Below are 25,648 nucleotides of genomic sequence, written 5' to 3'. Positions count from 1 at the left end.
CAGGGCCTGGGCGCTGTTCCTTAGCTCAAGGCTAGCACTCTACCACTTGAGCAACAGCGCCACTTCCGGTTTTCGGGTGGTTTATTGGAGATCAGAGGCTCATGGACTTTCCTGCCCAGGCTGGCTTTGAACTACGATCCTCAGATCTCAGCCTCCTGAGTAGCTGGGATGACAGGCCCATTGGCACCCACCTCCCTGAACTTCTTTTGCTCAAGGCTGGTGCTCTACCACTTGAGCCATACCACCACTTCAGGTTTTCTCATGGTTCATTGGAGATGAGAGTCTCTCAGGGCTGGGCAGGTGGCTCAGTGGTAGAGTGCTCTCCTAGCATGCATGAAGCTCTGGGTTCGATTCCTCAGCACCACATCCACAGAAAAAGCCAGAAGTGGTGCCGTGGCTCAAGTGGTAGAGCGCCAGCCTTGAACGAGCAGAAGCTTCAAGCCTCAGAACAAAAATAAATACATAAATGAGGGACGAAAGGAAGGATGGAAGGAGGGATGGCTGAAGGAAGGAAAGAACAAAGCCATGTACTGGTAGCTCAAGCCTGTGATCTGTAATTTTAGCTACTCAAGAGTCTGAAGTCTGGAGGATAGGGGTTTGAGGCCAGCCTTGACAGAACAGTCCATGAGCCTTGATGCAAAATAGCCAGCAAAAAGCCTGGCGGGAGGCATGGCTCAAGTGGTGGAGCACCAGCTGAGCAAGCAAGTTGAGCCAGCAAGTCCTGAGGAAGAGGAGGGGGAGGGTTGGGGGATGGGCTGGCAGTGTGTGCCAGTGCTCAGCCAGATCCAACTTGGCATGGTTTATTTGCTGCTAGGAGCCGGTGGTGCCTGTGCATTCTTAGCTGGGTGTGCGTCTGTCCTGACTGTCGGGGGCTCATGTCACTTAGCTGGCTCAGCGGCTCAGGGCTGCGCTTAGTTCCTGCCAGGAGCACTGACCGCTAGCGCTGTGCGTGTGGTCAGGATCACGCGTTTGTGTTGGGGTTTGCCTCTCACTGAGTATGCGTGTCCGTGGACAGGTGCTGGGCTGTGCCTACACAAGTCCAGGGGGGTTTTGATTGGGTGTGCATGTGTGTGCGTGTGTGTGTGTGTGTGTGTGTGTGTGTGTGTGAACTCAGGGCCTGGGTGCTGTTCCTGAACTTTTTCCCCTTCAAGGCTGGTGCTCTACCACGTGAACCACAGCCTCCCTTGTGGGTTTTGAGTGGTTCACTGGAGATCAGAGTCTCACCGGGACTTTCCTGCCCGGGCTGGCCTCCACCCGCGATCCTCAGATCTCGGCCTCCTGAGTGGCTGGGATGCCAGGTGTGCGCTCGGTGCCTGGCTTCACTGGACCTTTTTCAGTAGCAGGCAGCTGAGGCTTGGCAGGCTGGGGGGGGGGGCGGGGTGGGGGGGGGACACAGTGGGCGGAGCCAAGTTTGCATATGGCCAGGGCAGAGTTCAAATGTCCAACTGGAGGTTTAGCCAAAGTTGGGCCTGTGGGAAATAAATCAGGCAAATTTGGGGGGCACGTGTAAGAGGAGAAAGCGAGAGAGAAAAAAGCCAACCAACAGTGACAACTCTGTGTGTGTGTGTGTGTGTGTGTGTGTGTGTGTGTGTGCGCGCGCACCAGTATTGGGGCTTGAACTCAGGGCCTGGGCGCTGTCCCTCAGCTCTTCAGATCCAGGCGGGCGCTCTACCACTTGAGCCACAGCGCCACTTCCGGTTTTCTGGTGGTTCATTGGAGACCTGAGTCTCATGGACTTTCCTGCCCAGGCTGGCTTTGAACTGTGATCCTCAGGTCTCAGCCTCCCGAGTCGCTGGGATGGCAGCCGCCAACATCCCTGCAGACTTTTTTTTTGTTGTCAGTACCGGGGCTTGAACTCGGGGCCTCGTGTTTACTAAGCAGACTGTCGTTTGGGTCACGGGCCCGGTCCCTTTCTGCTTTGGCTGTTTGGGGGGCAGGGCCTTGTGTGTTTGCTAAGATTGGTCTGGACTTTGACTCTCCCACCTCTGTGTCCCAAGTAACAGGGACGTCAGGTGCGCTCTACACACCCGGCTCATTGGTTGAGATGGGGTCTCTGTCATGTTCTGCTCAAGGTTGACCTCAAACCATTGGTACTGCTGCCCTCTCCTTGCAGAGCCCTGGGATTTCAGACAGGAGCCACGCAGGCAGTGTGTCCTGGCTCTGGTGCTCACGCCTGGCCTCCCCTCTCCTCAGGAGGCTGAGATCTGAGGATCGCAGGTGGAGGCCAGCCTGGGCAGGAAAGTCCATGAGACTCTGATCTCCCAGGAACCACCAGAAAACCAGACGTGGCGCTGTGGCTCAAGGGGTAGAGCACCAGCCTGGAGTGGAAAAGCTAAGAGACACGCCCAGGCCCTGAGTTCAAGCTCCAGGACTGGTGCGCGTGCGCGTGCACACACACACACACACACACACAAACACACACACACATCTACCACGAGGAACAAGGCTGTGAATGTCTTTGTCATTGCCGCTGTCACTGGCTGGCGAAGCAGCGGCTGGAGCAGGAGGTGGAGGCGGGTGGGCTGGTGCAGGGCAGCGCTTGGAACCCCGATCCTCCTGTCTCAGCCTCCCCAGTAGCCGGGATTGCAGGCGTGAGCTGCTGGACGCGTTCGGTGGCTGGGGGGGGGGGCACCCCTATTTCTGGGGTTGGGGTAGCCTGTCCCCCGCCCCTCTCCCCGTGCGGGGCTCCATCCAGAGCTTTCTGATGGCGGCCCCTCCCCCACCCCTGCCACACTTCTGGTTTGGGGCCCAGAAACAAGAAGTGAGGGCTGAGTTCCCCCGGGGGTGAGCCGCCCCTTCCTGTCCCCCGCCCTGCCGGCCGCCCCTGGCAGCCCCACAAGTGGAAGTCTGGCCCTGGGGTGCCGGCTGGCTTGTGGGGTGCTCGCTGGGCTGGTCAGGGGGGTCCCCGGCGGCAGCCTTCCCTCCTGTGCGTGCTGCACCCCCTCTTTCGCTGTCTTCCCCCCAGGGAGCCCAGGATGGTGAGGTAAGGGTAGAGGGGACCCTGCCCCCCCCAGGAAGGAGGCCCGGCATCTTGGGGTCCCCTCACGGGGCCGATCTGAGCTTCGCCCCGGCCTCTGCCTTTTGCAGGTGGTTTCACCGCGACCTCGGCGGGCTGGAGGCCGAGGCCCTGCTCAAAAGTCGGGGTGTCAATGGGAGTTTCCTCGCGCGGCCCAGCCGCAAAAACCAGGGTGACTTCTCCCTCTCGGTGAGGTAGGTGCTCTGCTGCGCACGCCTGTAATCCCCGCGGCGCTGGAGGGTGATGAGCCGGCCTGGGGGGGGACTCATCGCCAATGAGCCAGCAGCAAAGAGCCAGAAGTAGGGGTGAGGTTTATGTCATGGAGCGCCAGCCCGGAGGGAAAAAGCGGAGGGGCAGTGAGTGCCCAGGCCAGAGTTCAAGTCCCAGGACTGACACAAATTACAATGAAAAGTAGCCGGGCGCCGGCGCTCACACCCGCCATCCCAGCTGCTCGGGAGGCTGAGAGCTGAGGATCGCGGTTCAAAGCCAGCCCGGGCAGGAAAGTCCATGAGACTCTGGTCTCCAATAAACCACCAGAAAACCCGAAGTGGTGCTGTGGCTCAAGGGGTAGAGCGCCAGCCTTGTGTGAAAGGGCTCAGGGACAGCACCCAGGCCCAGAGTTCAAGTTCCTTGACCTACCAAAAAAAAAGTACTGGTGGCTGGGTCCTGATGTCCTGGGTGCTGGTGGCTCAGTCCTCTGTCCTGGGTGCTAGTGACTGGGTCTTGATGTCCTGGATGCTGGTGGCTGGATCCTGATGTCCTGGGTGCTAGTGGCTGGGTCCTGATGTCCTGGGTGCTGGTGGCTGGGTCCTGATGTCCTGGGTGCTGGTGGCTGGGTCCTGATGTCCTGGGTGCTGGTGGCTGGGTCCTGATGTCCTGGGTGCTGCTGGTTTGGTCTTCTGTCCTGGGTGCTGGTGGCTCAGTCCTCTGCCCTGGGTGCTGGTGGCTGGGTCTTGCTGTCCTAAGTGCTGGTGGCTGGGTCTTGCTATCCTAAGTGCTGGTGGCAGGGCCCTGCTGTCCTGGGTGCTGGTGGCTGAGTCCTCTCTCCTGGGTGCTGGTGACTCAGTCCTCTGTCCTGCGGCCTCCTTCCCCCCTGCCCTGCCTGCCTACACGCGCAAGGCCCCGCGCCCACCCCGCTCCCGGCCCGCAGGGTGGACGACCAGGTGACGCACATCCGCATCCAGAACTCGGGGGACTTCTACGACCTGTACGGCGGGGAGAAGTTCGCCACGCTCACCGAGCTCGTGGAGTTCTACACGCAGCAGCAGGGCGTCCTGCAGGACCGCGACGGCACCGTGATCCACCTCAAGTACCCGCTCAACTGCTCCGACCCCACCAGCGAGCGGTGCGTGCGTGCGTGCGGGCGGGCGCCCTCCTCCCCCTCCTCCCTGCCCTCCTCCCCCTCCTCCCTGCCCTCCTCCCCCCTCCTCCCTGCCCTCCTCCCCCTCCTCCCCCTCCTCCCCCTCCTCCTCCCCGCCCTCCTCCCTGCCCTCCTCCCCCTCCTCCCTGCCCTCCTCCCCCTCCTCCCCCTCCTCCCTGCCCTCCTCCCTTCCCTCCCTGCCCTCCTCCCCCTCCTCCCCCTCCTCCCCCTCCTCCCTGCCCTCCTCCCCCTCCTCCCTGTCCTCCTCCCCCTCCTCCCCCTCCTCCCTGCCCTCCTCCCCCTCCTCCCTGTCCTCCTCCCCCTCCTCCCTGCCCTCTTCCCCCTCCTCCCCCTCCTCCCTGCCCTCCTCCCCCTCCTCCCTGTCCCTCCTCCCCCCTCCTCCCTGCCCTCTTCCCCCTCCTCCCCCTCCTCCCTGCCCTCCTCCCCCTCCTCCCTGCCCTCCTCCCCCTCCTCCCTGTCCTCCTCCCCCTCCTCCCTGCCCTCCTCCCCCTCCTCCCCCTCCTCCCTGCCCTCCCCCTCCTCCTCCCTGCCCTCCTCCCTTCCCTCCTCCCTCTTCCCTCCTCCCCCTCCTCCCTCTTTCCTCTTCCCTCTCCTCCCTCCTCCCTGCCCTCCTCCCTGCCCTCCTCCCCCTCCTCCCTGCCCTCCTCCCCCTCCTCGCCCTCCTCCCTGCCCTCCTCCCCCCTCCTCCCCCTCCTCCCCGCCCTCCTCCCCCTCCTCCCCGCCCTTCTCCCCCTCCTCCCTGCCCTCCTCCCCCTCCTCCCTGCCCTCCTCCCCCTCCTCCCTGTCCTCCCCCTCCTCCTCCCTTCCCTCCCCCTCCTCCTCCCTTCCCTCTCTCCCTCCTCCCTGCCCTCCTCCCTGCCCTCCTCCCCCTCCTCCCTTTTCCCTTCTCCCCCTCCTCCCTTCCCCCTCCCTCCTTTCCTTCTTTCTCCTTCGCTCTGTGGCGGCAGGGCTCGTGCACTCCAGGCCCGCGTGGGTCTCGCACTGAGCGACCCGAGCACTGTTTGGTGGGTGCACGTCAGTGCTGCAGCTTGAACCCAGGGCCCGGGCTGCGTCTCGGAGCTTTCCCCCCCAAGGCTGGCGCTCTACCCCTTGAGCCACAGCGCCTCCTCTGGCTTTTTTCCTGGCTCCATAGAAATAAGCGTGTGTCAGACTTTCCGACCCAGGCTGGCTTTGAACCCCGATCCTCACATCTCAGCCTCCAGAGGGACAGAGATGGCAGACACGAGCCACTGGTACAGTTCTGCCAGGTTTTATTTTGTATTATTCATTTTTTACTTTTTGCCGGTCCCTGGGGCTTGAACTCAGGGCCTGGGCGCTGTCCCCTGAGCCTCTTTGGCTCCAGGCTGGCGCTCTACCCCTTGAGCCACAGCGCCACTTCCGCTTTTTTCCGTGTCTGTGATACTGAGGATTCGAACCCAGGGCTTCTGCGTGTTAGGCGAGCGCTCTACCCCTGAGCCGCTGCCCAGCCTGCCTTTTTGCCTTTTTTGAGATTCATGCCCCTTAATTTGCCTCAATAGTTTTGTTCTGGTCACTGCCGGGAAACTGAGGAAAAAGGCTTGGTGTCTGTGCCTCCTTTCTGGAGACTTCTCTTCCAGTAGTGAAGCCAAGAATGGTGGCGGGGGGGGGGGGGGGGGGGAAATCTCTCCCTGTTACCCTTCTAGAACTTTCTTCTTCTCTTCTGCCTGCAGCAGCCAGGTTTGCATGCATATAGTCCCAGATAACCAGGAGGCTGAGGGAGGAGAATGACAGGTTCTAGGCAGCCTGGGCTTTGTGGAAAGGGAGCTGTGAGGCCATAGCTGGGACCGTGGCCATTCTCAGACCCTCTTACCTTCCCTGCCCGCTGCGTCCCGCCCCCAGCCACGCTCTGGGCTGCGGGAGGGGCAGCTCCGGCTCCGCCTAGACCCCAACAGGGCTGTGGGGTCTGGGTTCGAGGGCCAAGGGGCCGCGGAGCAGGCTGAGACCCAGCCTGGGAGAAGCCAAGCAAGGCAGAGGGTAGATTGCAGGAGAGGACAGGAAAGAGAGTCCATCCAAGCTGGGCGCTGTGGCGCACGCCTGTAATCCCGGCTACTCAGGACGCTGAGCTCTGACGCTCAAGGAAAGTCCGTGAGACTCTGACCTCCAGTGAGTGAACCTGCTCGAAGTGGAGCTTGTGGTTCAAGTGGTCAAGCACCAGCCTCCTCCAGCCGGGAAAAAGCTCAGGGGACCGCGCTCAGGCCCTGAGTTCAAGACTCAGGATGGAGACCCTCCCCAAACAAACGAACAGACAAAAGCAAAGCCATAGGTGCTCTAAGGGATTCTTAGAAGTCTGGCCTCACCTAGAGACCTGGGAGAGGGGGAGGCGTGGGGGGAGGGGGCCCCCCCAAACCCCTCCTCTCAGGATTTGCATGTGTCCCTGGACAGTAGGGAAGCTGAGCTCGCTTCCTGTGGTCAGCCTCGAATTTGCATGGAGATTTCCTCCCCGCGCCGCCCTGTGGGTTAGGACTCAAAACCCCCACACTGGTGTCCTGAGGGGCCAGACCCGGTCCTTAGAATGGGTTGGAGAGGGCCGAGCTCTGGTGCACACGCCTGTAATCCCGGCCGTGAGTTCAAGCCCCAGGATGGACACGAAGGGCTCAGAGTGGTCCTGGGGCCCTCCCTGCGGGGAGGGAGGCCAGGCCCCCCCCATCCCTGCGGTTGGAAAATGTCCCCCCCTCTTTCTCCTGAGCCTGGGCTGGGGAAACCTAACTTCTCGCTCCCTGGGAGCACTGTGTGGGTTTTTCCACCACGTGGTTTCCTGTGGGGGTGTCGCTTCCTCCTGAGGAGGGCTGGCACGGCTCAGTGTAAGGGGGGGTCACAGGCCTCTGACTTCTGCTTTCTGCCCAGCACCCCCCAAAAAGAGTACTCTGAAGCCTTTTGAACCCCGGGGGGGGTCTTCCCAGCAGTGACTTCACCCCTGGCCCTTGAAGTTGGGGTGACGGGGTGGGGGGCCCTGGGGGGAGAAGGTCTCCCCATCACCCCCCCCCCCCCCCCGGGTTCTTCCGCTTCTGTGTTGTCTGCCTGGCCTGGGCCTGTACGGTGTAGGGGCGCAGCCCGGCCCTGCTCTGCACACAGGCTGGCGTTGGCCACCCTGGGGTTGGATCTACATGCAAATTCTACTTAGGGCTTTTTAAAATTTTTTTGGTCTGTCTTGGGGTTTGAACTCGGGGCCCGGGTGCTGTCCCTCAGCTCTTCAGCTCCAGGCTGGCGCTCTACCGGCCACGGCACCACTTTTGGCTTTTGGGTGGTTCGTTGGAGATCAGAGTCTCCCGGACTTTCCTGCCCGGACTGGCCTTGAACCACGATCCTCCGATCTCAGCCTCCTGAGTGGCTGGGATGGCAGGCGGGGCCACCGGCACTCGGCCTTTCTGTGGGGGTGAGCGGGGTTCATTGGAGCTGACAGTCAAACTTTCCTGCTCGGGCTTGGCTTTGAACCAAAGGCCTAGCACCAGGGTGCAAGGCTTCTCACCATCTTCTTCTTTTCTGAGCGCTGGGATTCTCCCGCCTCAGCTTCCCGATGATCGGCTTGGATTACAGGCGTGCACGACCGTACTTGGCTCTTTCCCCCACCGCTCAGTATTTGGGTGGAGCAGAGATGTCCCTACCTGCGCGGCCCCTGCGCAGCCCGGGGCCGAGTCCTCACCCCCACGCCGCCCCCCTCTAGGTGGTACCATGGCCACCTGTCAGGAGCGCAGGCCGAGGCGCTGCTGCAGGCCAAGGGCGAGCCCTGGACCTTCCTGGTGAGGGAGAGCCTGAGCCAGCCTGGCGACTTCGTGCTGTCCGTGCTCAGCGACCAGCCCAAGGCTGGCCCCACGTCCCCGATCAGGGTCACGCACATCAAGATCATGTGTCAGGTACCGGGAGGTGGGCGCGGGGTGGAGGCCGCGGGAGGGAGGATCGCGGCCGGAGGCCCAGGCCTCACGGCGCCCGCCCTGGGCCTCCGCCAGGGAGGACGCTACACGGTGGGCGGCGCGGAGACCTTCGACAGCCTAGCGGACCTGGTGGAGCACTTCAAGAAGGTGGGCATCGAGGAAGCCTCCGGAGCCTTCGTGTACCTGCGGCAGGTGAGAGGCCCCGCCCCCGCCCGCCCTCCCTCCCTCCCCCCCCAGCCTGGGCGCTGTCCCAAGGCTGGCGCTCTACCCGGTCGGCTGGTGGTTCATGGCAGATCGGAGCCTCGACGGACTTTCCTGCCCAGGCCGGCCTTGAGTCCCGAGCCTCCAGATCTGAGTCTCCAGACCTCGGCCTCCCGAGGAGCGGGGATGACAGGCGGGCGCCCCGGTGCCCGGCCCCGTGGCTGATATCCGGGCCTTGTCCCTCCCCAGCCTTACTATGCCACTCGGGTGAACGCAGCGGACATCGAGAACCGCGTGCTGGAGCTGAACAAAAAGCAGGAGTCGGAGGAGACGGCCAAGGCGGGCTTCTGGGAGGAGTTCGAGGTAGACGGCAGGCATGGCCACCGCGGGGCGGCCACGGGCAGCGCCTTCGCCAGGGCTCGGCCTCACCCGCCCCTCTCCCACAGAGTCTGCAGAAGCAGGAGGTGAAGAACTTGCACCAGAGACTGGAGGGGCAACGGCCGGAAAATAAGAGCAAGAATCGCTACAAGAACATTCTCCCCTGTGAGCCCCGCGCCCCCCCCCCCCATCCCCTGGCACCTTCCGGCCACCCCAGCCCCACTGTCTCCTCCCACATCAGCCGGGCGCCGGTGTGCACGCCTGTAGTCCCAGCTCCTCAGGGAGGCTGAGATGTGAGGATCGCGGTTGGAAGCCAGCCTGGGGCATCCAAGAAGAAGCTGGGAGTGGGAGCCGTGGCACCGGCCCGGGGAAGAAGCTCAGGCCACAGCAGCCAGGCCCCGAGTTCAAATCTCTATAACGGGCACCCAAACAATTAAACTGCCCTAAGAGCTTTCCTACTACCAAGAAGCAAAGGGACCCCGCCCTCCCTGAGCCTTTTGATTTTGTGCCAGTTCTCGGGACTCGAACCCAGGGCCTGGGCGCTGTGCTTTAGCCCCCTTTTTTTTTTTTTTTTGCTCAAGGCTGGCGCTCTACCACTTGAGCCACAGCCCCGCTTGCAGTTTTTTGCTGGCTCATTAGAGGTCCGAGTCTCACAGGCTTTCCCGCGGGGGGCTGGCTTTGCACCGTGATCCTCAGCTCTCAGCCTCCTGCGTGGCTGGGATGGCAGGCGTGCGCTCCCAGCCCCGCCCTCGGCGTGTGGAGGGGGGCCGGCGCGTCTCACGTCCGCCTTCTCGCCCCGGCCAGTCGACCACAGCCGCGTGATCCTGCAGGGGAGGGACGGCAGCGTCCCGGGCTCGGATTACATCAACGCCAACTACGTGAAGGTGGCTGGGTGTGGCCAGAGCCTGGTTGTGGGGGGGCCCTGGGGGCTCCCTGTGGTGCGGGGGGGGGCGGGGGACCCCAGGTCCACAGGCTTCCCCCCCTTTCCCCGGCCCTGGCATGTCTAGGGGGGCTGTGGGAGGGAGGTGCTGTATCCGGAGGTTCACAGTCCGGGCGCGTGCTGCTGCGATCTCACTTAGAACCAGCTGCTGGGCCCGGACGAGAACGGGAAGACCTACATCGCCAGCCAGGGCTGCCTGGAGGCCACGGTGAACGACTTCTGGCAGATGATCTGGCAGGAGAACACGCGTGTCATCGTCATGACCACGCGGGAGGTGGAGAAAGGCCGGGTAGGGAGAGCGCGCATGCGCGTGTGGTGTATCTATAGGTGCATGTGTGTGTGTGTGCGCACGCGTGCAAAAGCCCAGGGCCTCCTGGGAAATGGAGGCCTACCACACACTTTGACTTCCTGTCGATCGTGGGGCCTGAATTCAGGGCCCGGGCGCTGCCCCTCAGCTCCGCAGCTCAGGGCTGGCGCTCTACCCCTTGAGCCACAGCGCCATTCTGGCTTTTTGCTCGTTCACGGCAGATCAGAGTCTCACAGAGACTTTCCCACCCAGGCTGGCCTTGACCCACGATCCTCCGCTCTCAGCCTCCGGAGTGGCTGGGCGGCTGGGGCTCGCGGGGCTGGCGGGTGTGTGTCAGGGCCTCAATGCGATTTCATCGTCGCTGTAGGCAGCCAGACAGAGGGCCCTGGGCCTTTGTGCCTCAGTGGTGCCACTTCCCCTTGCAGAACAAGTGCGTCCCCTACTGGCCGGAGGCGGGCACGCAGCGCGTCTACGGCCTCTACTCCGTGGCCAACTGCGGGGAGCAGGACACGGCGGAGTACAAGCTGCGGACGCTGCAGGTGTCGCCGCTGGACAATGTGAGTGCCCGAGCCCCGCCTCTTCCGGTCGGCGGCAGGGCCGCTGCTGGGGGCCAGACGCATGGCCTTGCTGTCTTGCTTTCAGGGGAAGCTGGTGCGGGAGATCTGGCACTACCAGTACCTGAGCTGGCCTGACCACGGCGTGCCCAGTGAGCCCGGCGGCGTCCTGAGCTTCCTGGACCAGATCAACCAGCGGCAGGAGAGCCTGCCCCACGCGGGGCCCGTCATCGTTCACTGCAGGTGACCCTCCCACAACCTCCCCACGGGCGGTGCCGCTGCTGACGCCTGTAATCCCGGCCGCTCAGGAGGCTGAGATCTGAGGATCGCGGGTCAAAGCCAGCCCGGGCAGGAAAGTCCGTGAGACTCTGATCTCCAATGAACCACCAGAAAACGGGAAGTGCAGCCATGGCTCAAGTGGTAGAGCGCCTGCCTTGAGCTGAAGAGCTGAGGGACAGCGCCCAGGCCCCGAGTTCAAGTCCCACGACTGGCACAAAAGAGAAACAAAACAAGCTGAAACTAAGCGCCGGTGCAGCGTTGAGCTGTGAGGATCTGGGTTTGAAACCAACTGGGAAGAAAAGTCCGTGAGAATTTTTTTCTTTTCTTTGCCAGTCCTGGGCTTGAAAACTCTGGGCCTGGGTGCTGGCCCTGAGCTTTTGCTCAAGGCGGGCGCTCTACCACTTGAGCCACAGCTCCGCTTCCACCTTTTTGCTGGCTCATTGGAGATCAGAGTCTCAGACTTTCCTGCCCGGGCTGGCTTCGAACCGCGATCCTCAGATCTCAGCCTCCTGAGTAGCTGGGATTAAAGGCGTGCGCCACTGGCCCTGACCGGGACGATGTGAGTGGAGTCTGGAGGTGCTCCCGTTATGGCTTTGGGGCCAGCATCTTTCCAACCCCCCCTCCTCCCCAGAGACAGGCCGGTCCCCAAGAAGCCGCCCTCCACACCTCATTCACACACGTCTTACATGCCCGGCCTTTATTTAGATATTACAGGAAGGAAGTAGGTTATTGCGGTGGAGGGGTGTGTGTGTGTGTGTGTGTGTGTGTGTGTGTGTGCGTGCGTGTGTGTATTTTTGATCAATCTGGGTTGGAAAGGAGACATCTTGACTCAGGCCCCGCCTCCCAGGTGTGGCCAAAGGTGAGCGAGGAAAGTTGGGGAGCAGACACCCGGCTGCTCTGCCCCTGTAGGCCTTGGGGGCCCCCACCCCTGGCTGTCCGAGGCTTCGGACTCTTGCTTGGTCACAGGGATGGAACAAAAAGGGGAGCGCAAGTCCTGCAGAAGGAAGCTTGAGATGCAGCCGGGCACCGCAGCCCACGCCTGCAACCCCGGCTGCTCGAGGCCGAGGCTGAGCAGGGCTGTTTAAAGCCAGCCCCGGGAGAGAAGTGTGTGACACTGATCTGAGATGAACCACACGCACACACACACAGACACACACATGTGCGCGCACACCACACAGACGCACGCAGACACGCGCACACATGCACGCATGCACACACACGCGCACACATGCACGCACGCACACACAAACGCGCACACATGCATGCACGCACACAGACACGCACACGCATGCACACAGACACGCGCACACATGCACGCACGCACACACAAACGCGCACACATGCATGCACGCACACAGACACGCACACGCATGCACAGACACGCGCGCGCACACCACACAGACGCACACACAGACACGCGCACACATGCACGCACGCACACACAAACGCGCACACACACACACACACACAAATGCGCGCGCGCACACACACACTTGAGCCACGGCGCCACTCCTGGCTTTCTGGCGGTTCCTGGGAGATCAGAGTCTCGGCCTTTCCTGCCCGGCCTCCATCCGCCACCCTCAGGCCTCAGCCTCCCGGGTGGCCGGGGTGACAGGCGGGGCGCTGGCGCCCAGCCTGGGCCTCTCCGATTCCGTGCGCGTGCGCGGCGGGGGGGGGGGCGCCATCCCGGCCTGGCAGGGCCCCCGGGGAGGGTGGGGGTGCGGCCGGCCCCCTGATGAGGGGCGGGGCTTCCTCTGCACTCAGCGCTGGCATTGGCCGAACTGGCACGATCATCGTCATCGACATGCTGATGGAGAGCATCGCCACCAAGGGTGAGCTGGGGGGAGGGCGGGGGGAGGGCAGGGGGAGGGCAGGGGGGAGGGCAGGGGCGCCCACGGGCCTGGGCCTGAGCTCCCCCCACCCCACCCGCCTGTCTCCCCCCAGGGCTGGACTGTGACATCGACATCCAGAAGACCATTCAGATGGTGCGCGCGCAGCGCTCGGGCATGGTGCAGACCGAGGCCCAGTACAAGTTCATCTACGTGGCCATCGCGCAGTTCATCGACACCACCAAGAAGAAGCTGGAGGTGATCCAGGTGCGCGGCCGTGGGCGCCCGGTGGGGCTCGGGGCAGGGCCGGGCCTCCCTCTCCCCTTGCCGGTCCCCCCTGCTATCCCCCCACTTTCCCTCCAACTGCACACAGTCCCGCAAAGGCCTGGAGTCGGAATATGGGAACATCACCTACCCGCCCGCCATGAAAAGCGCCCACACCACGGCCTCCCGCACCTCCTCCAGGTGAGCCCCCCCTTCCCCGCCCTGCCCCCCCCCTCGCCAGCCTGGCCCTGCCCTTAGGACAGGAGCCATGATTTCAGGTGGGCAGATGTCGGTTCAAGTTCAAGCTCAGTTCTGTGGCAGTGTGTTTTCAGGCACGTCCTGGGGCTCGAACTCAGGGCCTGGGCGCCATCCCTGAGCTCTTCTGCTCAAGGCTGGTGCTCTGCCACTGAGCCACGCCTCCACTTCCAGCTTTTTGTTGGTTCGTCGGAGAGAAGAGTCTCATAGACAAGCCGAGCTGTGGCTTAAGTGGTCGAGTGCCAGGCTTGGGCCAAAGAAGCTCAGAGACGGCGCCCAGGCCCTGAGTTCAAGCCCTAGGACTGGCAAAAGAAAAAAAGTCTCACAGAAGCCGGGTGCTGTGGGTCACACCTGTAATCCCCGCTATTCAGATTGCAGTCCACAGCCAGCCCAGGCAAGAAAGTCCATGAGACTCCTACCTCCCATGGCGCTGTGGCTCAAGTGGCAGAGCGCTAGCCTTGAGTTGATAATGCTGAGGGACAGCGCCCAGGCCCTGAGTTCAAGGCCCACAATCGACAGAAGAAAACAGGAAAAACAAGAAGAATCCTCTTCTTCACGCTGGTTGGAAAGTGACTGAAGGAGAAATTGGCTCAGACCCAAGCGCACCGATACAAAACGGGGGGGAGGCCGGGCGCTTAGCGTCCCGTTCATTCACAGGCGCTGTTACAAGATCTGTCTTTCAGCCCAGCCCAGTGGCTCCCGCCTGTCATCCCAGCCACTCAGGAGGCTGAGATCTGAGGATCGTGGTTCAAGGCCAGCCCGGGCAGGAAAGTTGGTGAGACTCCGATCTCCCATGAACCACCAGAAAACCAGACGTGGCGCTGTGGTTCAAGTGGTAGAGCGCCAGCCTTGAGCTGAAGAGCTCAGGGACAGCGCCCAGGCCCTGAGTTCGAGACCCAGGACCACAAAACAAATAAATAAGCAAAAAAAGGGTAAAAAATCAGAAACAGCAGCGAGAAGTTGAGATATGGCTTCAGTGATTGAATGTCCGCCTTCAGTAAGGAAGGGGGCAAGGCCCTGAGTTCAAGCCTCAGTCCAGCACATGCATGCGCACACACGTACACACACACAACACACACTGCGTTTTTTCAGTTGCCTGTTTTATTGTTTGTTTTGTGGTCAGTTGTGGGGCTTGAACTCGGGGCCTGAGCTCTTTTTGCTCAAGGCCGGCGCTCTGCCATGCTGAGCCACAGCGCCACTTCTGGTTTTCTCGTGGCTCCTGGGAGACGAGAGTCTCACGGACTTTCTTTTCCGGGCTGGCCTTGCATTGCGATCCTCCGGCCTCAGCCTCCCGAGTCGCTGGGATGACAGGCGTGCGCCCCGGCGCCCGGCTTCCCATGCCTCTTACCACCCCGCCTCCCGCAGACACAAGGAAGATGTGTACGAGAACCTGGACCGGAAGACGAAGAAGGAGGAGAAAATGAAGAAGCAGCGGTCAGCCGACAAGGAGAAGAGCAAGGGGTCTCTCAAGAGGAAGTGAGCGGCGCGCACTTCCTGTGGCCACGGTACAGATCCGTCTCCGCCAGCTCCTCCCTGCCCGACCCTCGGTGCTGGGCTGGCGGGGGGAGATGCAGGAAGGGCTCACAGACTTCCCCCAGCCTTCCAGAATGTTCTGGAAGCCCCTCTCCAGGTTCCAGGCCCCCCCCCACCCCTTCTTTTCTCTCCACAGCCCCCAGGCCCGTTCCCTGTCAGCCCTGAAGAGGCCCAAGCTGGAAGCTGGGGACCCTCTGCCCATCCGATTGTAATTTAAATCACTGTGCCCCCCCAAATTTGTACATAGAGCTCACCAAGGCCCCAGGCAGGGCCCCCCCTCTTCTTGTAAATAAAGACCCCTGTGTGGCCCCTTGAACTGGCTCTGCATTGTCCCCAGTGAATGTGGAAGAAAGGGAAGGAGGGAGGGGGGAGGGAGGGGGTAGGGGGGGTAGGGAGGGGGTAGGGGGGGTAGGGAGGGGGGAGGGGGGAGGGAGGGGGGAGGGGGGAGGCTCACAAGCCGGCTGGGCGCTGGTGGCTCCCGCCTGTCATCCCAGCTAGAAAGGAGGCTGAGGTCTGAGGATCGCGGTTCAAAGCCAGCCCGGGCAGGAAAGGCGGTGAGACTCTGCTCTCCAGGGAGCAGCTCAGGGCACAGTGCTACACAACCAAGGAATGAACGAATGAATGAATGAATGAACCAACAGCTCAAGAGTAGACAGACCTGCTTCCAGTGCTACTTTGCATAGGCAAATGATGGCAAAATCCGTCAACCCAGCAGCCTCCTCCCCCCCCTCCCCCCCCCTCCTCCCTCCTCCCTCTTCTGGCCAAACCTAGGACCTCCATCCTCCGCCCGAGCTAGCCATCCCTCCGCTCCGCCCGAGCTGCATCTCCAGCCCCATACCCTCTCTTTGCCTTTCTGCTCATGCTGGCGCTCCACCACTTGAGCCACGCCCCCATCTTGGCCTTTTGCTGATTCCCTGGAGGTGCCAGTCACCTGGCTTTGATCTGGAGCCTCAGCTGTCGGCCTCCTGAGGGGCCCAGCCTCGCCGCTCCTGCCTGGAACCCAGGCCTTCCCGCCTCACCTCTGAGATCTAGGAATTAGGACCCGTTTTAGAGGAGGCTGAGCAAGGCCACAGCGCACTGGGGCCCCCACTCTCCCCAACTCTGGGCTGAGGGGCCAGGGAGCCTCGAGCCAACGCTGACGGGCGCCGTCCCTCAGCGCTTCTGCTCCAGGCGGGCGCTCTACCCCTCGAGCCACAGCGCCACTCCCGGCCTTTCCTGCGTATGGGGTGCTGAGGACTCGAACCCAGGGCCTCCTGCACGCGAGGCGAGCGCTCTGCCACTGCGCCCCTGCCCCGCACATATATATAATACGATAACACATATATTTGGATGTAGAGCACTAGTGTTTTTGGGGTCCCAGTACCAGGGGGCCTGGAGGGGCGACCTGGGAGGAAGAACCCCCCCCATCCCCCCCCCACACACGATGCCGGGCTGCGTGGCGCAGGGCGGCGGCGCTGGGCGGTTGACACACTCGCTCCTGGGCCCTGGGGGGGGCGGGGGGGGGCGGGGAGGGGGTCCGAGGGGGGGCGGCTTGCGGGCGGGGCCGGGCAGGCGAGGCCAGGTGGAGGGGGAGGAGGAGGGGGAGGGGGAGGAGGAGGAGGAGGGGGAGGAGGAGGAGGAGGGGAGGGGAAGGAGGAGGAGCGGGAGGAGGAGGAGGAGGGGGAGGGGAGGGGGAGGGGCGGGAGCCGCGGCTGGGCCCGGGGGTCTCCCCAGCGCAGGTGAGGTCGGGCGCTTGTGGGGGGCCAGGCGGGGACAGGGGTGCTCGGGATGGGGGGCCGATCCCCAACACCCGCACCCAGGAACCGGGGCCCGCGCGGAGCCGAAGCAAGGGGGGGGAGGAGACCCCGTCTTACCCCGCCCCCGGGCCCCGCCCCTCCTCCCCGGGCCCCGCCCCTCTCCCCGCCCCCCCCCCTCCGCGCAGCGCTGGGCGCAGCCTGGGCCCCTGTCTGGTGGAGATGGCCCCCGGGGCGCCCGGCGAGGTGACCCCCCCCCCCGCCCGGGGCGTCTGCGTCCGGGTCGCGGGTGCGCCATGCGCGGGCGCCCACGTGGGCCCCGACCACCTCGAACTCAGCGCCGCCACTGGCGCCGCGCGCACTGCGGCCCCTCGGAGGTGTGGCTGGCCTCGGCCCCCGGCCTCCGGCGGGCTGCGACGACGGGGCGCCCGGAGCCCGGAGCCCCGCGGGCGCGGCCTCGTGCGGGTGAGGGTGGGTCCGGTCCTTGGGGGCCCCGCCTCGGGCGGCCAGCGCTTCCCGGCCTCGGCCCCGCAGAGGTCGGAGGCCGCCGGCAGCCGCGTCTCGCGGGCGCCGGTTTCCAGGGAGTCAGCGCAGAGCGGGAAGTGGGGGGACCGCGGCCCCGCCCCCCGGCCCCGCCCCTCCCTAGGCCCCGCCCCCGGCGCCCTCTCGGGATCCCCGCGCGCATGCGCGCCGCCCGCCCCGGGAGAGCCCGCGCAGGCGCAGCAGGTTGGACTCGCGTCGGTACAGTAGTAAAAGTTTATTGAGAATGGCTGCGTGGCGCTGCGCTCCCTCCGCTGGGCGACGGCGCGGCCTCACTTCTTGCCCCGGATGAGGCTGTCGCTGCGGGAGACAGACGCGGCTGCGGCCGGGGCGTGGGGGGGATGGGGCCACCCCGGGGGGAGGGAATGGGGGACCCCGGGTGGGGGGAATGGGGGACCCCGGGTGGGGGATGTGGGGAACCCCGGGTGGAGGGAATGGGGGACCCCGGGTGGGGGATGTGGGGGACCCCGGGTGGGGGATGTGGGGGACCCCGGGTGGGGGATGTGGGGGACCCCGGGTGGGGGAGCGGGGGTCGCTCCGGATGGGGGTTCGGGGGGGACCCCGGCACCGGCCGGTGCACACCTACCTGCCCCTGCGGATCGCCAGGAGGGAACATGGAAGAGAAAGAGGAGACCGGGTGACCCCGCGGCGGCGCCCCAACCCCGCCCTGGGCCCCGGCCTCCTGCCCGCCGCCCCAGCCGCCGGGAGGCTGAGATCGAAAGATGGCGGTTCGAGGCCAGCCCGGGCAGGAAGTCTGTGAGACTCCGATCTCCCACGGACCACCCGAAAACCGGGAGCGGCGCTGTGGCTCAGGTGGTGGAGCGCCCGCCTGGAGCTGAAGCGCTGAGGGACGGCGCCCGGGCCCCGAGTTCAAGCCCCACGGCCCCCCACCACCCCCAAGATCGATGCTGCAAGACAGAAAGCGTGAGCCAACCCTCTCCCCCTCCCCAGCAAGAACTAGACTCGCACCGGGCCCCGCGCTATTAACGGCCGAGTCCCGGGGCTTTCCCGCGGGCGGGATCACAGGCGTCCGCCCCGCCCGCCCCTGAGTAGCACTGGCTGAGCACAGGCCTGCGGGGCGGCTGCGCGGGACGCGGGCGTCTCACCGAGTGAAGCTTTCGTCCTGTAAGTTCAGCACGAGGTTGTCTGCGGTGAGGAAGATCCGGTTCTGCGACGTGGCGATCTAGACAAGGCGGGGGCGGGGACAGGTGGGCGTGAGGGGCTCACTGGGGCACCCCAGGCGGGGAGGGGGGGGCAGGAGGGGGGGGTGCTTTCTGCTCTCACTGGGCTCACGCCCGTCACCCCAGCTCCTCGGGAGGCTGAGATCTGGGGAAATCACGGTTCAAAGCCAGTTGTGGGGCAGGAAAGCCCGGGAGACTATCTGCAATTAACCAGCCAAAAGCTGGAAGTGGAGCGTGGTTCAAGTAGTAGAGCACCAACCGTGGGCAAGCAGGCGCCTGGTCCCAGAGTACACACAGGTACACACGTACGCACACACACCCCAAAACCCAGACCCCAGCGCTGCGGGTGGCTCGGACTGGCCGCAGACCAGCGCACAGAAAGCGAATCTCCGGATGGCTCACCGTCTTGGAGATGTTCTGGGCGGCCCTGATCTTACGTAGCTTGATGTAGCCCGGATTCTTGCTCAGGGCTTCTCCGAGGTGAGGCTGGAGTTAAGGTCCACGCCGGCCGGGCTGGGGGCAGCTCCCACCCCCTCCCGTGGGCTGTCAGATCCACGCGTGCGCTCACGGCCTGTGCCCACCCCGCCTCAGCCTCCCTCTGTGGGCCTCCCCGCAGGCCGCTGCCAGCATCTGGGGTGACAGCGGAGAGGCCGGGGGAGGCCCGGGCTGCTGTGGATCGGGCCTTAGGGTGTGTGTGGGGGGGGGGCCCACGCCTCAGGACCCCCTCCGAGATTTCCGATCGTCCCCCCCCACCCCAAACTAGGAGCTGAGGGGCGCAGGGCACGGAGTCGCATTCGCCTTGGCCTCATCAGCCAGCCCTGTGGGAGGGCGGAGGGAGGGCAGGCCCGGGCGCGGAAGGATATCATCTTGGCGGCCTCGGCCTCGCCCTCGGCCTGCACGATCTTCTGCCTCTGCTCCTGCTTGGCTTTCTCCACCAGGAACTGGGCGCGCTGGGCTTCCTGCTGGGCTGTGGGGAGGGGGGTGGAGGGAGGGTCAGGGGGGATCACAGCCCCCCCCACGGCCGCTGATCGCTGCAGCCCGCCACTCACTCACCCACTTGCTTGGCCTCCACGGCGGCGGTGTACTCGCGGCTGAAGCTCAGCTCCGTGATGGCCACGTCGTCCAGGATGAGGCTGAAGTCCTTGGCGCGCTCGGTGAGCTCCCGGCGGATCAGCAGGGACACCTGGGGGGATTGGGCGGGACTGGAGAACTGGAAGGAAGGCGGGGAGACCCGTGACCTCGGGAACCACGGAGCTGGTTCATGGGAGATCAGAGGCTCACAGACTTTCCTGCCCGGACTGGCCTCGAACTGCAATCCTCAGCTCTCAGCCTCCAGAGTAGCTGGGATGACAGGCGGGAACGGCCAGCCGCGCAGTCCTGGAGAGAAAACAGAGGCTCAGACAGCCGGCGACGGGGGTCAGACCTGGGCGCGCTGGGTGATGAGCTGTGAGGCGTTGAACTTGGCCACCACGCTCTTGAGCACCTCGTTGACGATGGACGGCAGCACGCGCTCCTCGTAGTCCAGCCCGAGGCGCTGGTACATGCTGGGCAGCTCCTGGGCGTTGGGCCTGGACAGCACCCGCAGGGAGATGTTCACCATCTGCAGGTCTGAGCAAAAGTCGAGGTCAAGATCAGGCTCGAGCTGCCGGTGTGCGCATGAGCACCAGTCCTGGGGCCTGAACTCAGGGCCTGGGCGCCGGCCTCAGCAATTTTTGCCCAAGGCTGGCGCTCTACCACTTGAGCCACAGCTCACTGGAAATAAAAGGGTCTCACAGATTTTCCTGCCGGGCTGGCTTTGAACTGGGATCCTCAGATCTCAGCCTCCCGAGGAGCTGGGGTGACAGGCGGGAGCCCCCTGTCATGATTTCCAAGTATGGTCCTCAGGGGAAAGTAGTGGAGAATGGGGTACGGGTCTCTCCTGGACAAGGTCGGGTGGACAGATCCACAAATCAGACCCGACAAGTTTTTTGTTTTTTTTTGGGGGGGGGGGGGTCCGGTCGTGGGGCCTGAACTCTGGGCCTGGGTGCTGTCCCTCAGCTCTTCGGTTCAAGGCTAGCGTTCTACCACTTGAGCCACAGCACCACTTCCGGCTTTTATTCTTTTTGCTTATGTGGTGCTGAGGAATCGAACCCAGGGCCTCAGGCATGCAAGGCAAGCGCGCTACCACTGAGCCACCTTCCCAGCCCCCAGACCCGAGAAGCTTCGATCGAGGACAAAGGGAGCGCGAGGGACCCCGGCAGTAACTTCCGCAGCATTCTGCACGTTGGGGCCACACCGCCTGAACCCCCCAGGCCGCCGCACGGGGCCCCGTGGCGGGGCTCACTTACCTTTGGAGCCCGTGGGTGAGGAGATCTTCCGGGGTCGGGCTCGGATGTCATAGATAATGGGGTACTGGAACCAGGGGATCCTGGGGGACAGGACGGGGGGGGGGGGCACGGGTGGGAAACAGGTCGGTGGCGCTCCCCCGCCCGCAGGCCCAGGCCCGGCCCGGCTCCCCGCACGGGGCCCCGTCGGGGCGATCGCTGGTCCCCCCGCCCCGCCCCCTCCAGTCCAAAATCCAGCCGCCGGCGGCGGGGTGAAAGGTCAGGGCCCGCCGCCATTACCTGAAGTGCAGGCCCTCGGCCAGGATGGTGTCCTGCTGCACGCCGCCGATGCGGTTGAAGAAGATGGCTCTGTGGCCGCCCTCCACTGCGGGGATGGGGGGACAGGGTCAGGGGTCGGGGTCGGGGGTCGCGGGCGGCCCCCGGCCCCGATCGCGGCCCGCTTACCGGTGAACACCGACTCGCGCACGCCGTAGGCCACGGCGCCGGCCCCCAGCAGCAGCTTGAGCGCCGCGCCCATGCCCCGCGGCCCGGCGGGCAGCCGCCCCGCCAGGTCCTTCAGGTTCTGAGCCATCGGCGCAGGTCGCGGGCGACGCGGCGCCCGCCCGCCCCACCGCGCTCCGCCTCGCCGGGGAGCACGAGCGCGCGGCGCACGCACGAGGGTCCCGGCCCCGGGGCGCTCGCGGCAGGAAGGGCACCGGAAGTGCGCGCCCGCCTCAACCGTCCCCGCCCGCCCGCCCGCTCGCTCCCCGAGCCGAACTTCGCGCACCGGAAGCCCGGCGGCGGAAGTCCCGCCTCTCGCCGCTCGCCACGCCGCGCCCTCCCTCGCCGGCTTCACCAGCGCTGTCGCCCTTTGGCCGGCGCCCGCTTTCAAAATGGCCGCCGGAAAGACGTTTGGCCGAGGGAAGGCGGGCCCTCGGAGGGGAGGCGGGCCCTCGGAGGGGAGGAGCTAAGTCGAAGCGGAGGAGGTCCAGGCCGCTTCCGGTCCGGGGGCAAGATGGCTGCGCCCAGTGGTGCGTGCGCGCCTCGAGAGCGGCGCGCCCGCGAGCAGGAGCAGGACTGGGGGGCCGCGGCGCCCAAGAGGCCCCGGCTCGGGGCCGGAAGCAGGAGCGGCGGCCGGAGGCTCATCGTGGTGCTGGAAGGGGCGAGTCTGGAGACCGTGAAGGTGGCGCGGCGCCGGAAGTGCGGGCGCGGGGCGCCGGAAGTGCGGGCGCGGGGCGCGGGGGGCGGGCGCGGGGCGCGGGGCGCGGGAAGTGCGGGCGCGGGGGGCGGGCGCGGGGGTGCGGGGCGCCGGAAGTGCGGGCGCGGGGGGCGGGGCGCCGGAAGTGCGGGCGCGGGGGGCGGGCGCGGGGCGCGGGGCGCGGGAAGTGCGGGCGCGGGGGGCGGGCGCGGGGGTGCGGGGCGCCGGAAGTGCGGGCGCGGGGGGCGGGGCGCCGGAAGTGCGGGGGCGGGGCGCGGGAGGTGGGGGGCGGGGCGCCGGAAGTGCGGGCGCGGGGGGCGGGGCGCCGGAAGTGCGGGCGCGGGGGGCGGGGCGGGGGGGGCGGGGGCGCCGGAAGTGCGGGCGCGGGGGGCGGGGCGCCGGAAGTGCGGGCGCGGGGCGCGGGCGCGGGCGGGCGTCGAGCGGGAGGAGGGCCGAGCGCCGCGCCCGCATCTCTGCCATTGACTCCCGTGGCAGGACCCCTCCCCCTTGCTTCCAGATGATTCCATGATGTCATGTCGGGCGAGGGCCAATGCGGATGGCTGTGGCCGCCGCCTGCCTCTGCGTGCGTGCGTGCGTGCGCGCGCATCTGCGGTGTGCGCCCGTGCGCCCGTGTGCGTGCCGGCGCCGGGCCCCGTCCCTGAGCTGCTGTGCGCGAGGCTGCTGCTCCACCCCTTGCGCCACGGCTCCACGTTGGGCTTTTCGCTGGTTCGATGGAGCTCAGTCTCCCGCGCTTTCCTGCCCGGGCCGGCCTCGACCCGCGATCCTCAGCCCGCGGCCTCCCGAGCCGCTGGGGTGGCCCGCGTGCGCACCGGCGCCTGCCTGTCGTTAGCAGCGTGCCGTGAGACTTGCGTTTACGGTTTTTCTTTCCCGTGTGCTGGGGAATGAAATCCCGCGCCCCGCACCTGCTAGACACGCGCTTTCCCATTGACCACGCCCAGCGCGTCTCCTTTTCCTTGTTACCCAGCTTGTCCTGTCAGTGTCTTTGGGGTAGTGGGATCTTTTGTGCCTGCCTCTCACATGCTGGAATTACAGGCGCACACGACCAGGCGTGGCCTTCATGGCCGAGTGTGAGTGTGTGTGTGTGTGTGTATTTTTTAAATCTATCTCAATACCGGCTCCGAATACCGGTTCCCCTCACTTGCGAGGCAAGTAGATATTCTACCACTTGTGCCAAACCGCTCTCTCCCCCTTTTTTTAGCTTTCACTTTTCGGGAGCTTTTTATTTTTTCCTTCTGGGCTGGCACACACCAGGTAGCTGGGACTACAGGTGTGGCCCCTACCACTGTACCTAGCTTTTGGTTGATATGAGGTTATAGACATGAGCCAGCCTGCCTGGCTGCCACCTTACTAAAACTGAGAATTGTCCCTCTAAAGTTCTTTTTAGAGGAGGTGTGGTGCCACAGGTGACATCTCCAACTCTGTTATGTGCTGGTTCTTTGTCAGGTGTGGGGCTTGAACTCAGGGCCTGGGCGCTGTCCCTGAGCTCTTTTGCTCAAGGGACATATTGAGCCGCTGTTTCTGGCTTTCTGGCGGTTTATTGGCGATCAGCGTCTCACGGACTTCCCTGCCCAGGCTGGCTTCGAACCGAGATCCTCAGATCTCCGCGTCCTGAGTGGCTGGGGTGACCGGCGGGCCCCGGTGCCCGGCTGTTTCTAACACGCTCGGTGTGTCTGAGGATTCCTCTCGTGGCTAGGGGCACGCCGCCAGTTTCTTTTTTTGTTGCCGGTCCTGGAGTTTGAGCTCGGGGCCTGGGCACTGCCTGAGCCTCCCTGTGCCCAAGGCTGGCGCTCGACCACTTGAGTCAGAGCCACTTCCGGGTTTTTTCCGTGTACGTGGTCCTGTGGGATCGAACCCAGGGCCTCATGCGTGCGAGGCAGCCAGTTTCGTTAGGTGGAAGGTTCTTCCGACTGTGGATCGCCGTCCTCCGGTTTCCCCAGCAGCGGGGGTGGCGGGTGTGAGTCGCTGGCACCTGATTGGCTGCGCCGCAGTCGCCCCGCCCCTTCCTAGCCAATCCCATCTGGTGTTGGGAGCGCGCCCCTGGCCCCAGACCTGATGCGCATGCGTGGGGGGGGGCAGTTACCTGTCACTCCGGCCTCACCTGGCGGGGCCTCGCGGGGCCCCGAGAAACTCCAGCACGTCCCAGATTCTACAGCCGCTGGCTAAGAGCAGCGGGGAGCCGCGGCCCGCCCGTCACCCCTCGAACCACCAGAGAGCCGGAAGTGGCGCCGAGGCTCCGGTGGTGGAGCGCGGGCCTTGAGCTGCGGCCCCAGCCTTGGCCCGCGCCCCGCAGCGTCGCGCCCTCCCCCCCCCCCCCCCGCGTGTAACGCCCTCATCCGGGCCCCTTGTCCAGGCGGGGAAGACGTACGAGCTGCTCAACTGCGACAAGCACAAGTCGGTGCTGCTCAAGAATGGCCGGGACCCGGGCGAAGTGAGGCCGGATATCACCCACCAGGTACCGGGGGTGGGGCCTGGCGAGGCCCCGCCCCACGCAAGCCCCGCCCCTGCGCGAGTGCACGGCCCCGCCCCCTCCCACAGCCTGGTGAGGCTCCGCGCTGCGCACAGCTCCGCCTCCGAGCGTGTGCACAGCCCCGCCCCCACGACAGCCCCTGGCGAGGCCCCGCCCACAGCCCCGCCCCGAGCATGTGCACAGCCCCGCCCCCACGACAGCCCCTGGCGAGGCCCCGCCCACAGCTCCGCCTCCGAGCGTGTGCACAGCCCCGCCCCACGCACAGCCTGGCGAGGCCCCGCCTCCCAGTGCACGCTGGCGCGCAATCGCAATCTACCGTGGCCGCGGCCCGGCGCATGCTGACGGCGGCCGCCCTCCCCAGAGCCTGCTGATGCTGATGGACAGCCCTCTGAACCGCGCGGGGCTGCTGCAGGTGTACATCCACACGCAGAAGAACGTGCTGATCGAGGTGAACCCCCAGACGCGGATCCCCAGGACCTTCGACCGCTTCTGCGGCCTCATGGGTGAGAGGCCGCTGCGGGAGGGCCGGGCGGGTGTGTGCGGGTGTGTGCGGGCCCGGGCGGGCTTGCACGCGGCTGGGCGCCCTCGTTGCTCCCGGTGGCGCTCGACCGCTCGAGCCGCGGCTCCTGGTCCAGCCTTTCGCCGCCCGGCTTCGAACCTCCGCCCCGAGAGCGGCGCCCTGCCCGCGAGGCGGCCCCTGACCCGCCGGCCCGCCTCCTCCCCCAGTCCAGCTTCTGCACAAACTCAGCGTCCGCGCGGCTGACGGCCCCCAGAAGCTCCTCAAGGTGCGGGGCGGGGCCCGGCGGGGGCGGGGCCGGACTAGGGGCGGGGCTGGGGAGCCTGGGCGGGGCCTGACTAGGGGCGGGGCTGGGGAGCCTGGGCGGGGCCTGGCAGGGGGCAGGGCCTGACTTGGGGCGGGGCCTGGCCCGGGGGGCGGAGTCCGGGGCGCTGACCCTGCCCCGCGCCCCCAGGTGATCAAGAACCCCGTGTCGGATCACTTCCCCGCGGGCTGCGTGAAGGTGGCCACCTCCTTCTCGGCGCCCGTCAGCGACGTGCGGGAGCTGGTGCCCGGCGCCGACCCCATCGTGTTCGTGGTGGGCGCCTTCGCCCACGGCCAGGTAAGCGCGGCCCCGGGGCCCGGGGAGGCCGTGCGGGGTCAGCGCCCGTGTCCCGCAGCCGGGCGGGGCCGGGCCGTCATCCGGGCCTCTGCGTCCGCAGGTGGACGTGGACTACACGGAGCGGACGGTGTCCCTGAGCAACTACCCGCTGTCTGCGGCCCTGACCTGCGCCAAGCTCACCTCGGCCTTCGAAGAGGCGTGGGGGGTGCTGTGACGGCCGGGGGCCCCCAGGTCCTGACCCTTCCCCCCCCCCCGCCCGCCGT

The 25,648-nt window shown here is 65.7% G+C and overlaps 3 protein-coding genes and 1 non-coding gene across 4 annotated transcripts in view; 2 read left to right on the top strand and 2 right to left on the bottom strand.

Moving 5' to 3' along the window:
• The window catches only part of Atn1 (atrophin 1), a 33,334-nt gene extending 18,194 nt beyond the window's left edge, over positions 1–15,140 (top strand). The window contains exons 1-16 of the mRNA XM_042672446.1: positions 2,839–2,983; positions 3,088–3,210; positions 4,167–4,361; positions 8,077–8,266; positions 8,360–8,476; positions 8,735–8,848; positions 8,932–9,028; positions 9,668–9,747; positions 9,943–10,092; positions 10,536–10,667; positions 10,753–10,907; positions 12,708–12,775; positions 12,888–13,039; positions 13,146–13,237; positions 14,657–14,796; positions 14,961–15,140. Of these exons, the coding sequence (XP_042528380.1) occupies positions 2,976–2,983; positions 3,088–3,210; positions 4,167–4,361; positions 8,077–8,266; positions 8,360–8,476; positions 8,735–8,848; positions 8,932–9,028; positions 9,668–9,747; positions 9,943–10,092; positions 10,536–10,667; positions 10,753–10,907; positions 12,708–12,775; positions 12,888–13,039; positions 13,146–13,237; positions 14,657–14,771 (1,788 nt within the window). The 5' untranslated portion in view covers positions 2,839–2,975 and the 3' untranslated portion in view covers positions 14,772–14,796; positions 14,961–15,140. Of the gene's footprint in view, positions 2,984–3,087; positions 3,211–4,166; positions 4,362–8,076; positions 8,267–8,359; positions 8,477–8,734; positions 8,849–8,931; positions 9,029–9,667; positions 9,748–9,942; positions 10,093–10,535; positions 10,668–10,752; positions 10,908–12,707; positions 12,776–12,887; positions 13,040–13,145; positions 13,238–14,656; positions 14,797–14,960 lie in introns of the transcript that reaches the window.
• A 2,159-nt stretch (positions 15,141–17,299) lies between these two features.
• On the bottom strand, positions 17,300–21,190 carry Phb2 (prohibitin 2). Its single transcript, XM_042672459.1, has 10 exons — positions 21,047–21,190; positions 20,882–20,966; positions 20,606–20,685; positions 19,702–19,886; positions 19,332–19,461; positions 19,142–19,245; positions 18,681–18,758; positions 18,204–18,280; positions 17,684–17,689; positions 17,300–17,397 (listed from the first exon to the last, which is right to left on the bottom strand). The coding sequence occupies exons 1-10, from the start codon at positions 21,171–21,173 to the stop codon at positions 17,370–17,372; spliced, it is 900 nt and encodes a 299-aa protein (XP_042528393.1). The 5' UTR covers positions 21,174–21,190; the 3' UTR covers positions 17,300–17,369.
• On the bottom strand, positions 18,823–19,094 carry LOC122101972. Its single transcript, XR_006146438.1, has one exon. It is a non-coding gene; the product is annotated as a small nucleolar RNA U89 (small nucleolar RNA).
• Positions 21,191–21,561: 371 nt separating the features above from the next.
• On the top strand, positions 21,562–25,626 carry Emg1 (EMG1 N1-specific pseudouridine methyltransferase). The gene is made up of 6 exons (XM_042672461.1): positions 21,562–21,764; positions 24,151–24,252; positions 24,629–24,770; positions 24,994–25,052; positions 25,239–25,385; positions 25,486–25,626. Exons 1-6 carry the CDS (start codon positions 21,597–21,599, stop codon positions 25,597–25,599), a joined length of 732 nt encoding a protein of 243 aa, XP_042528395.1. The 5' UTR covers positions 21,562–21,596; the 3' UTR covers positions 25,600–25,626.
• Positions 25,627–25,648: the final 22 nt, after the last annotated feature.

The sequence above is a fragment of the Dipodomys spectabilis genome, unplaced genomic scaffold (assembly GCF_019054845.1).
Source record: "Dipodomys spectabilis isolate Male_0828 unplaced genomic scaffold, ASM1905484v1 ptg000713l, whole genome shotgun sequence".
NCBI classification, from domain to species: domain Eukaryota; kingdom Metazoa; phylum Chordata; class Mammalia; order Rodentia; family Heteromyidae; genus Dipodomys; species Dipodomys spectabilis.
This window is presented reverse-complemented; position numbering and strand designations above follow the sequence as displayed.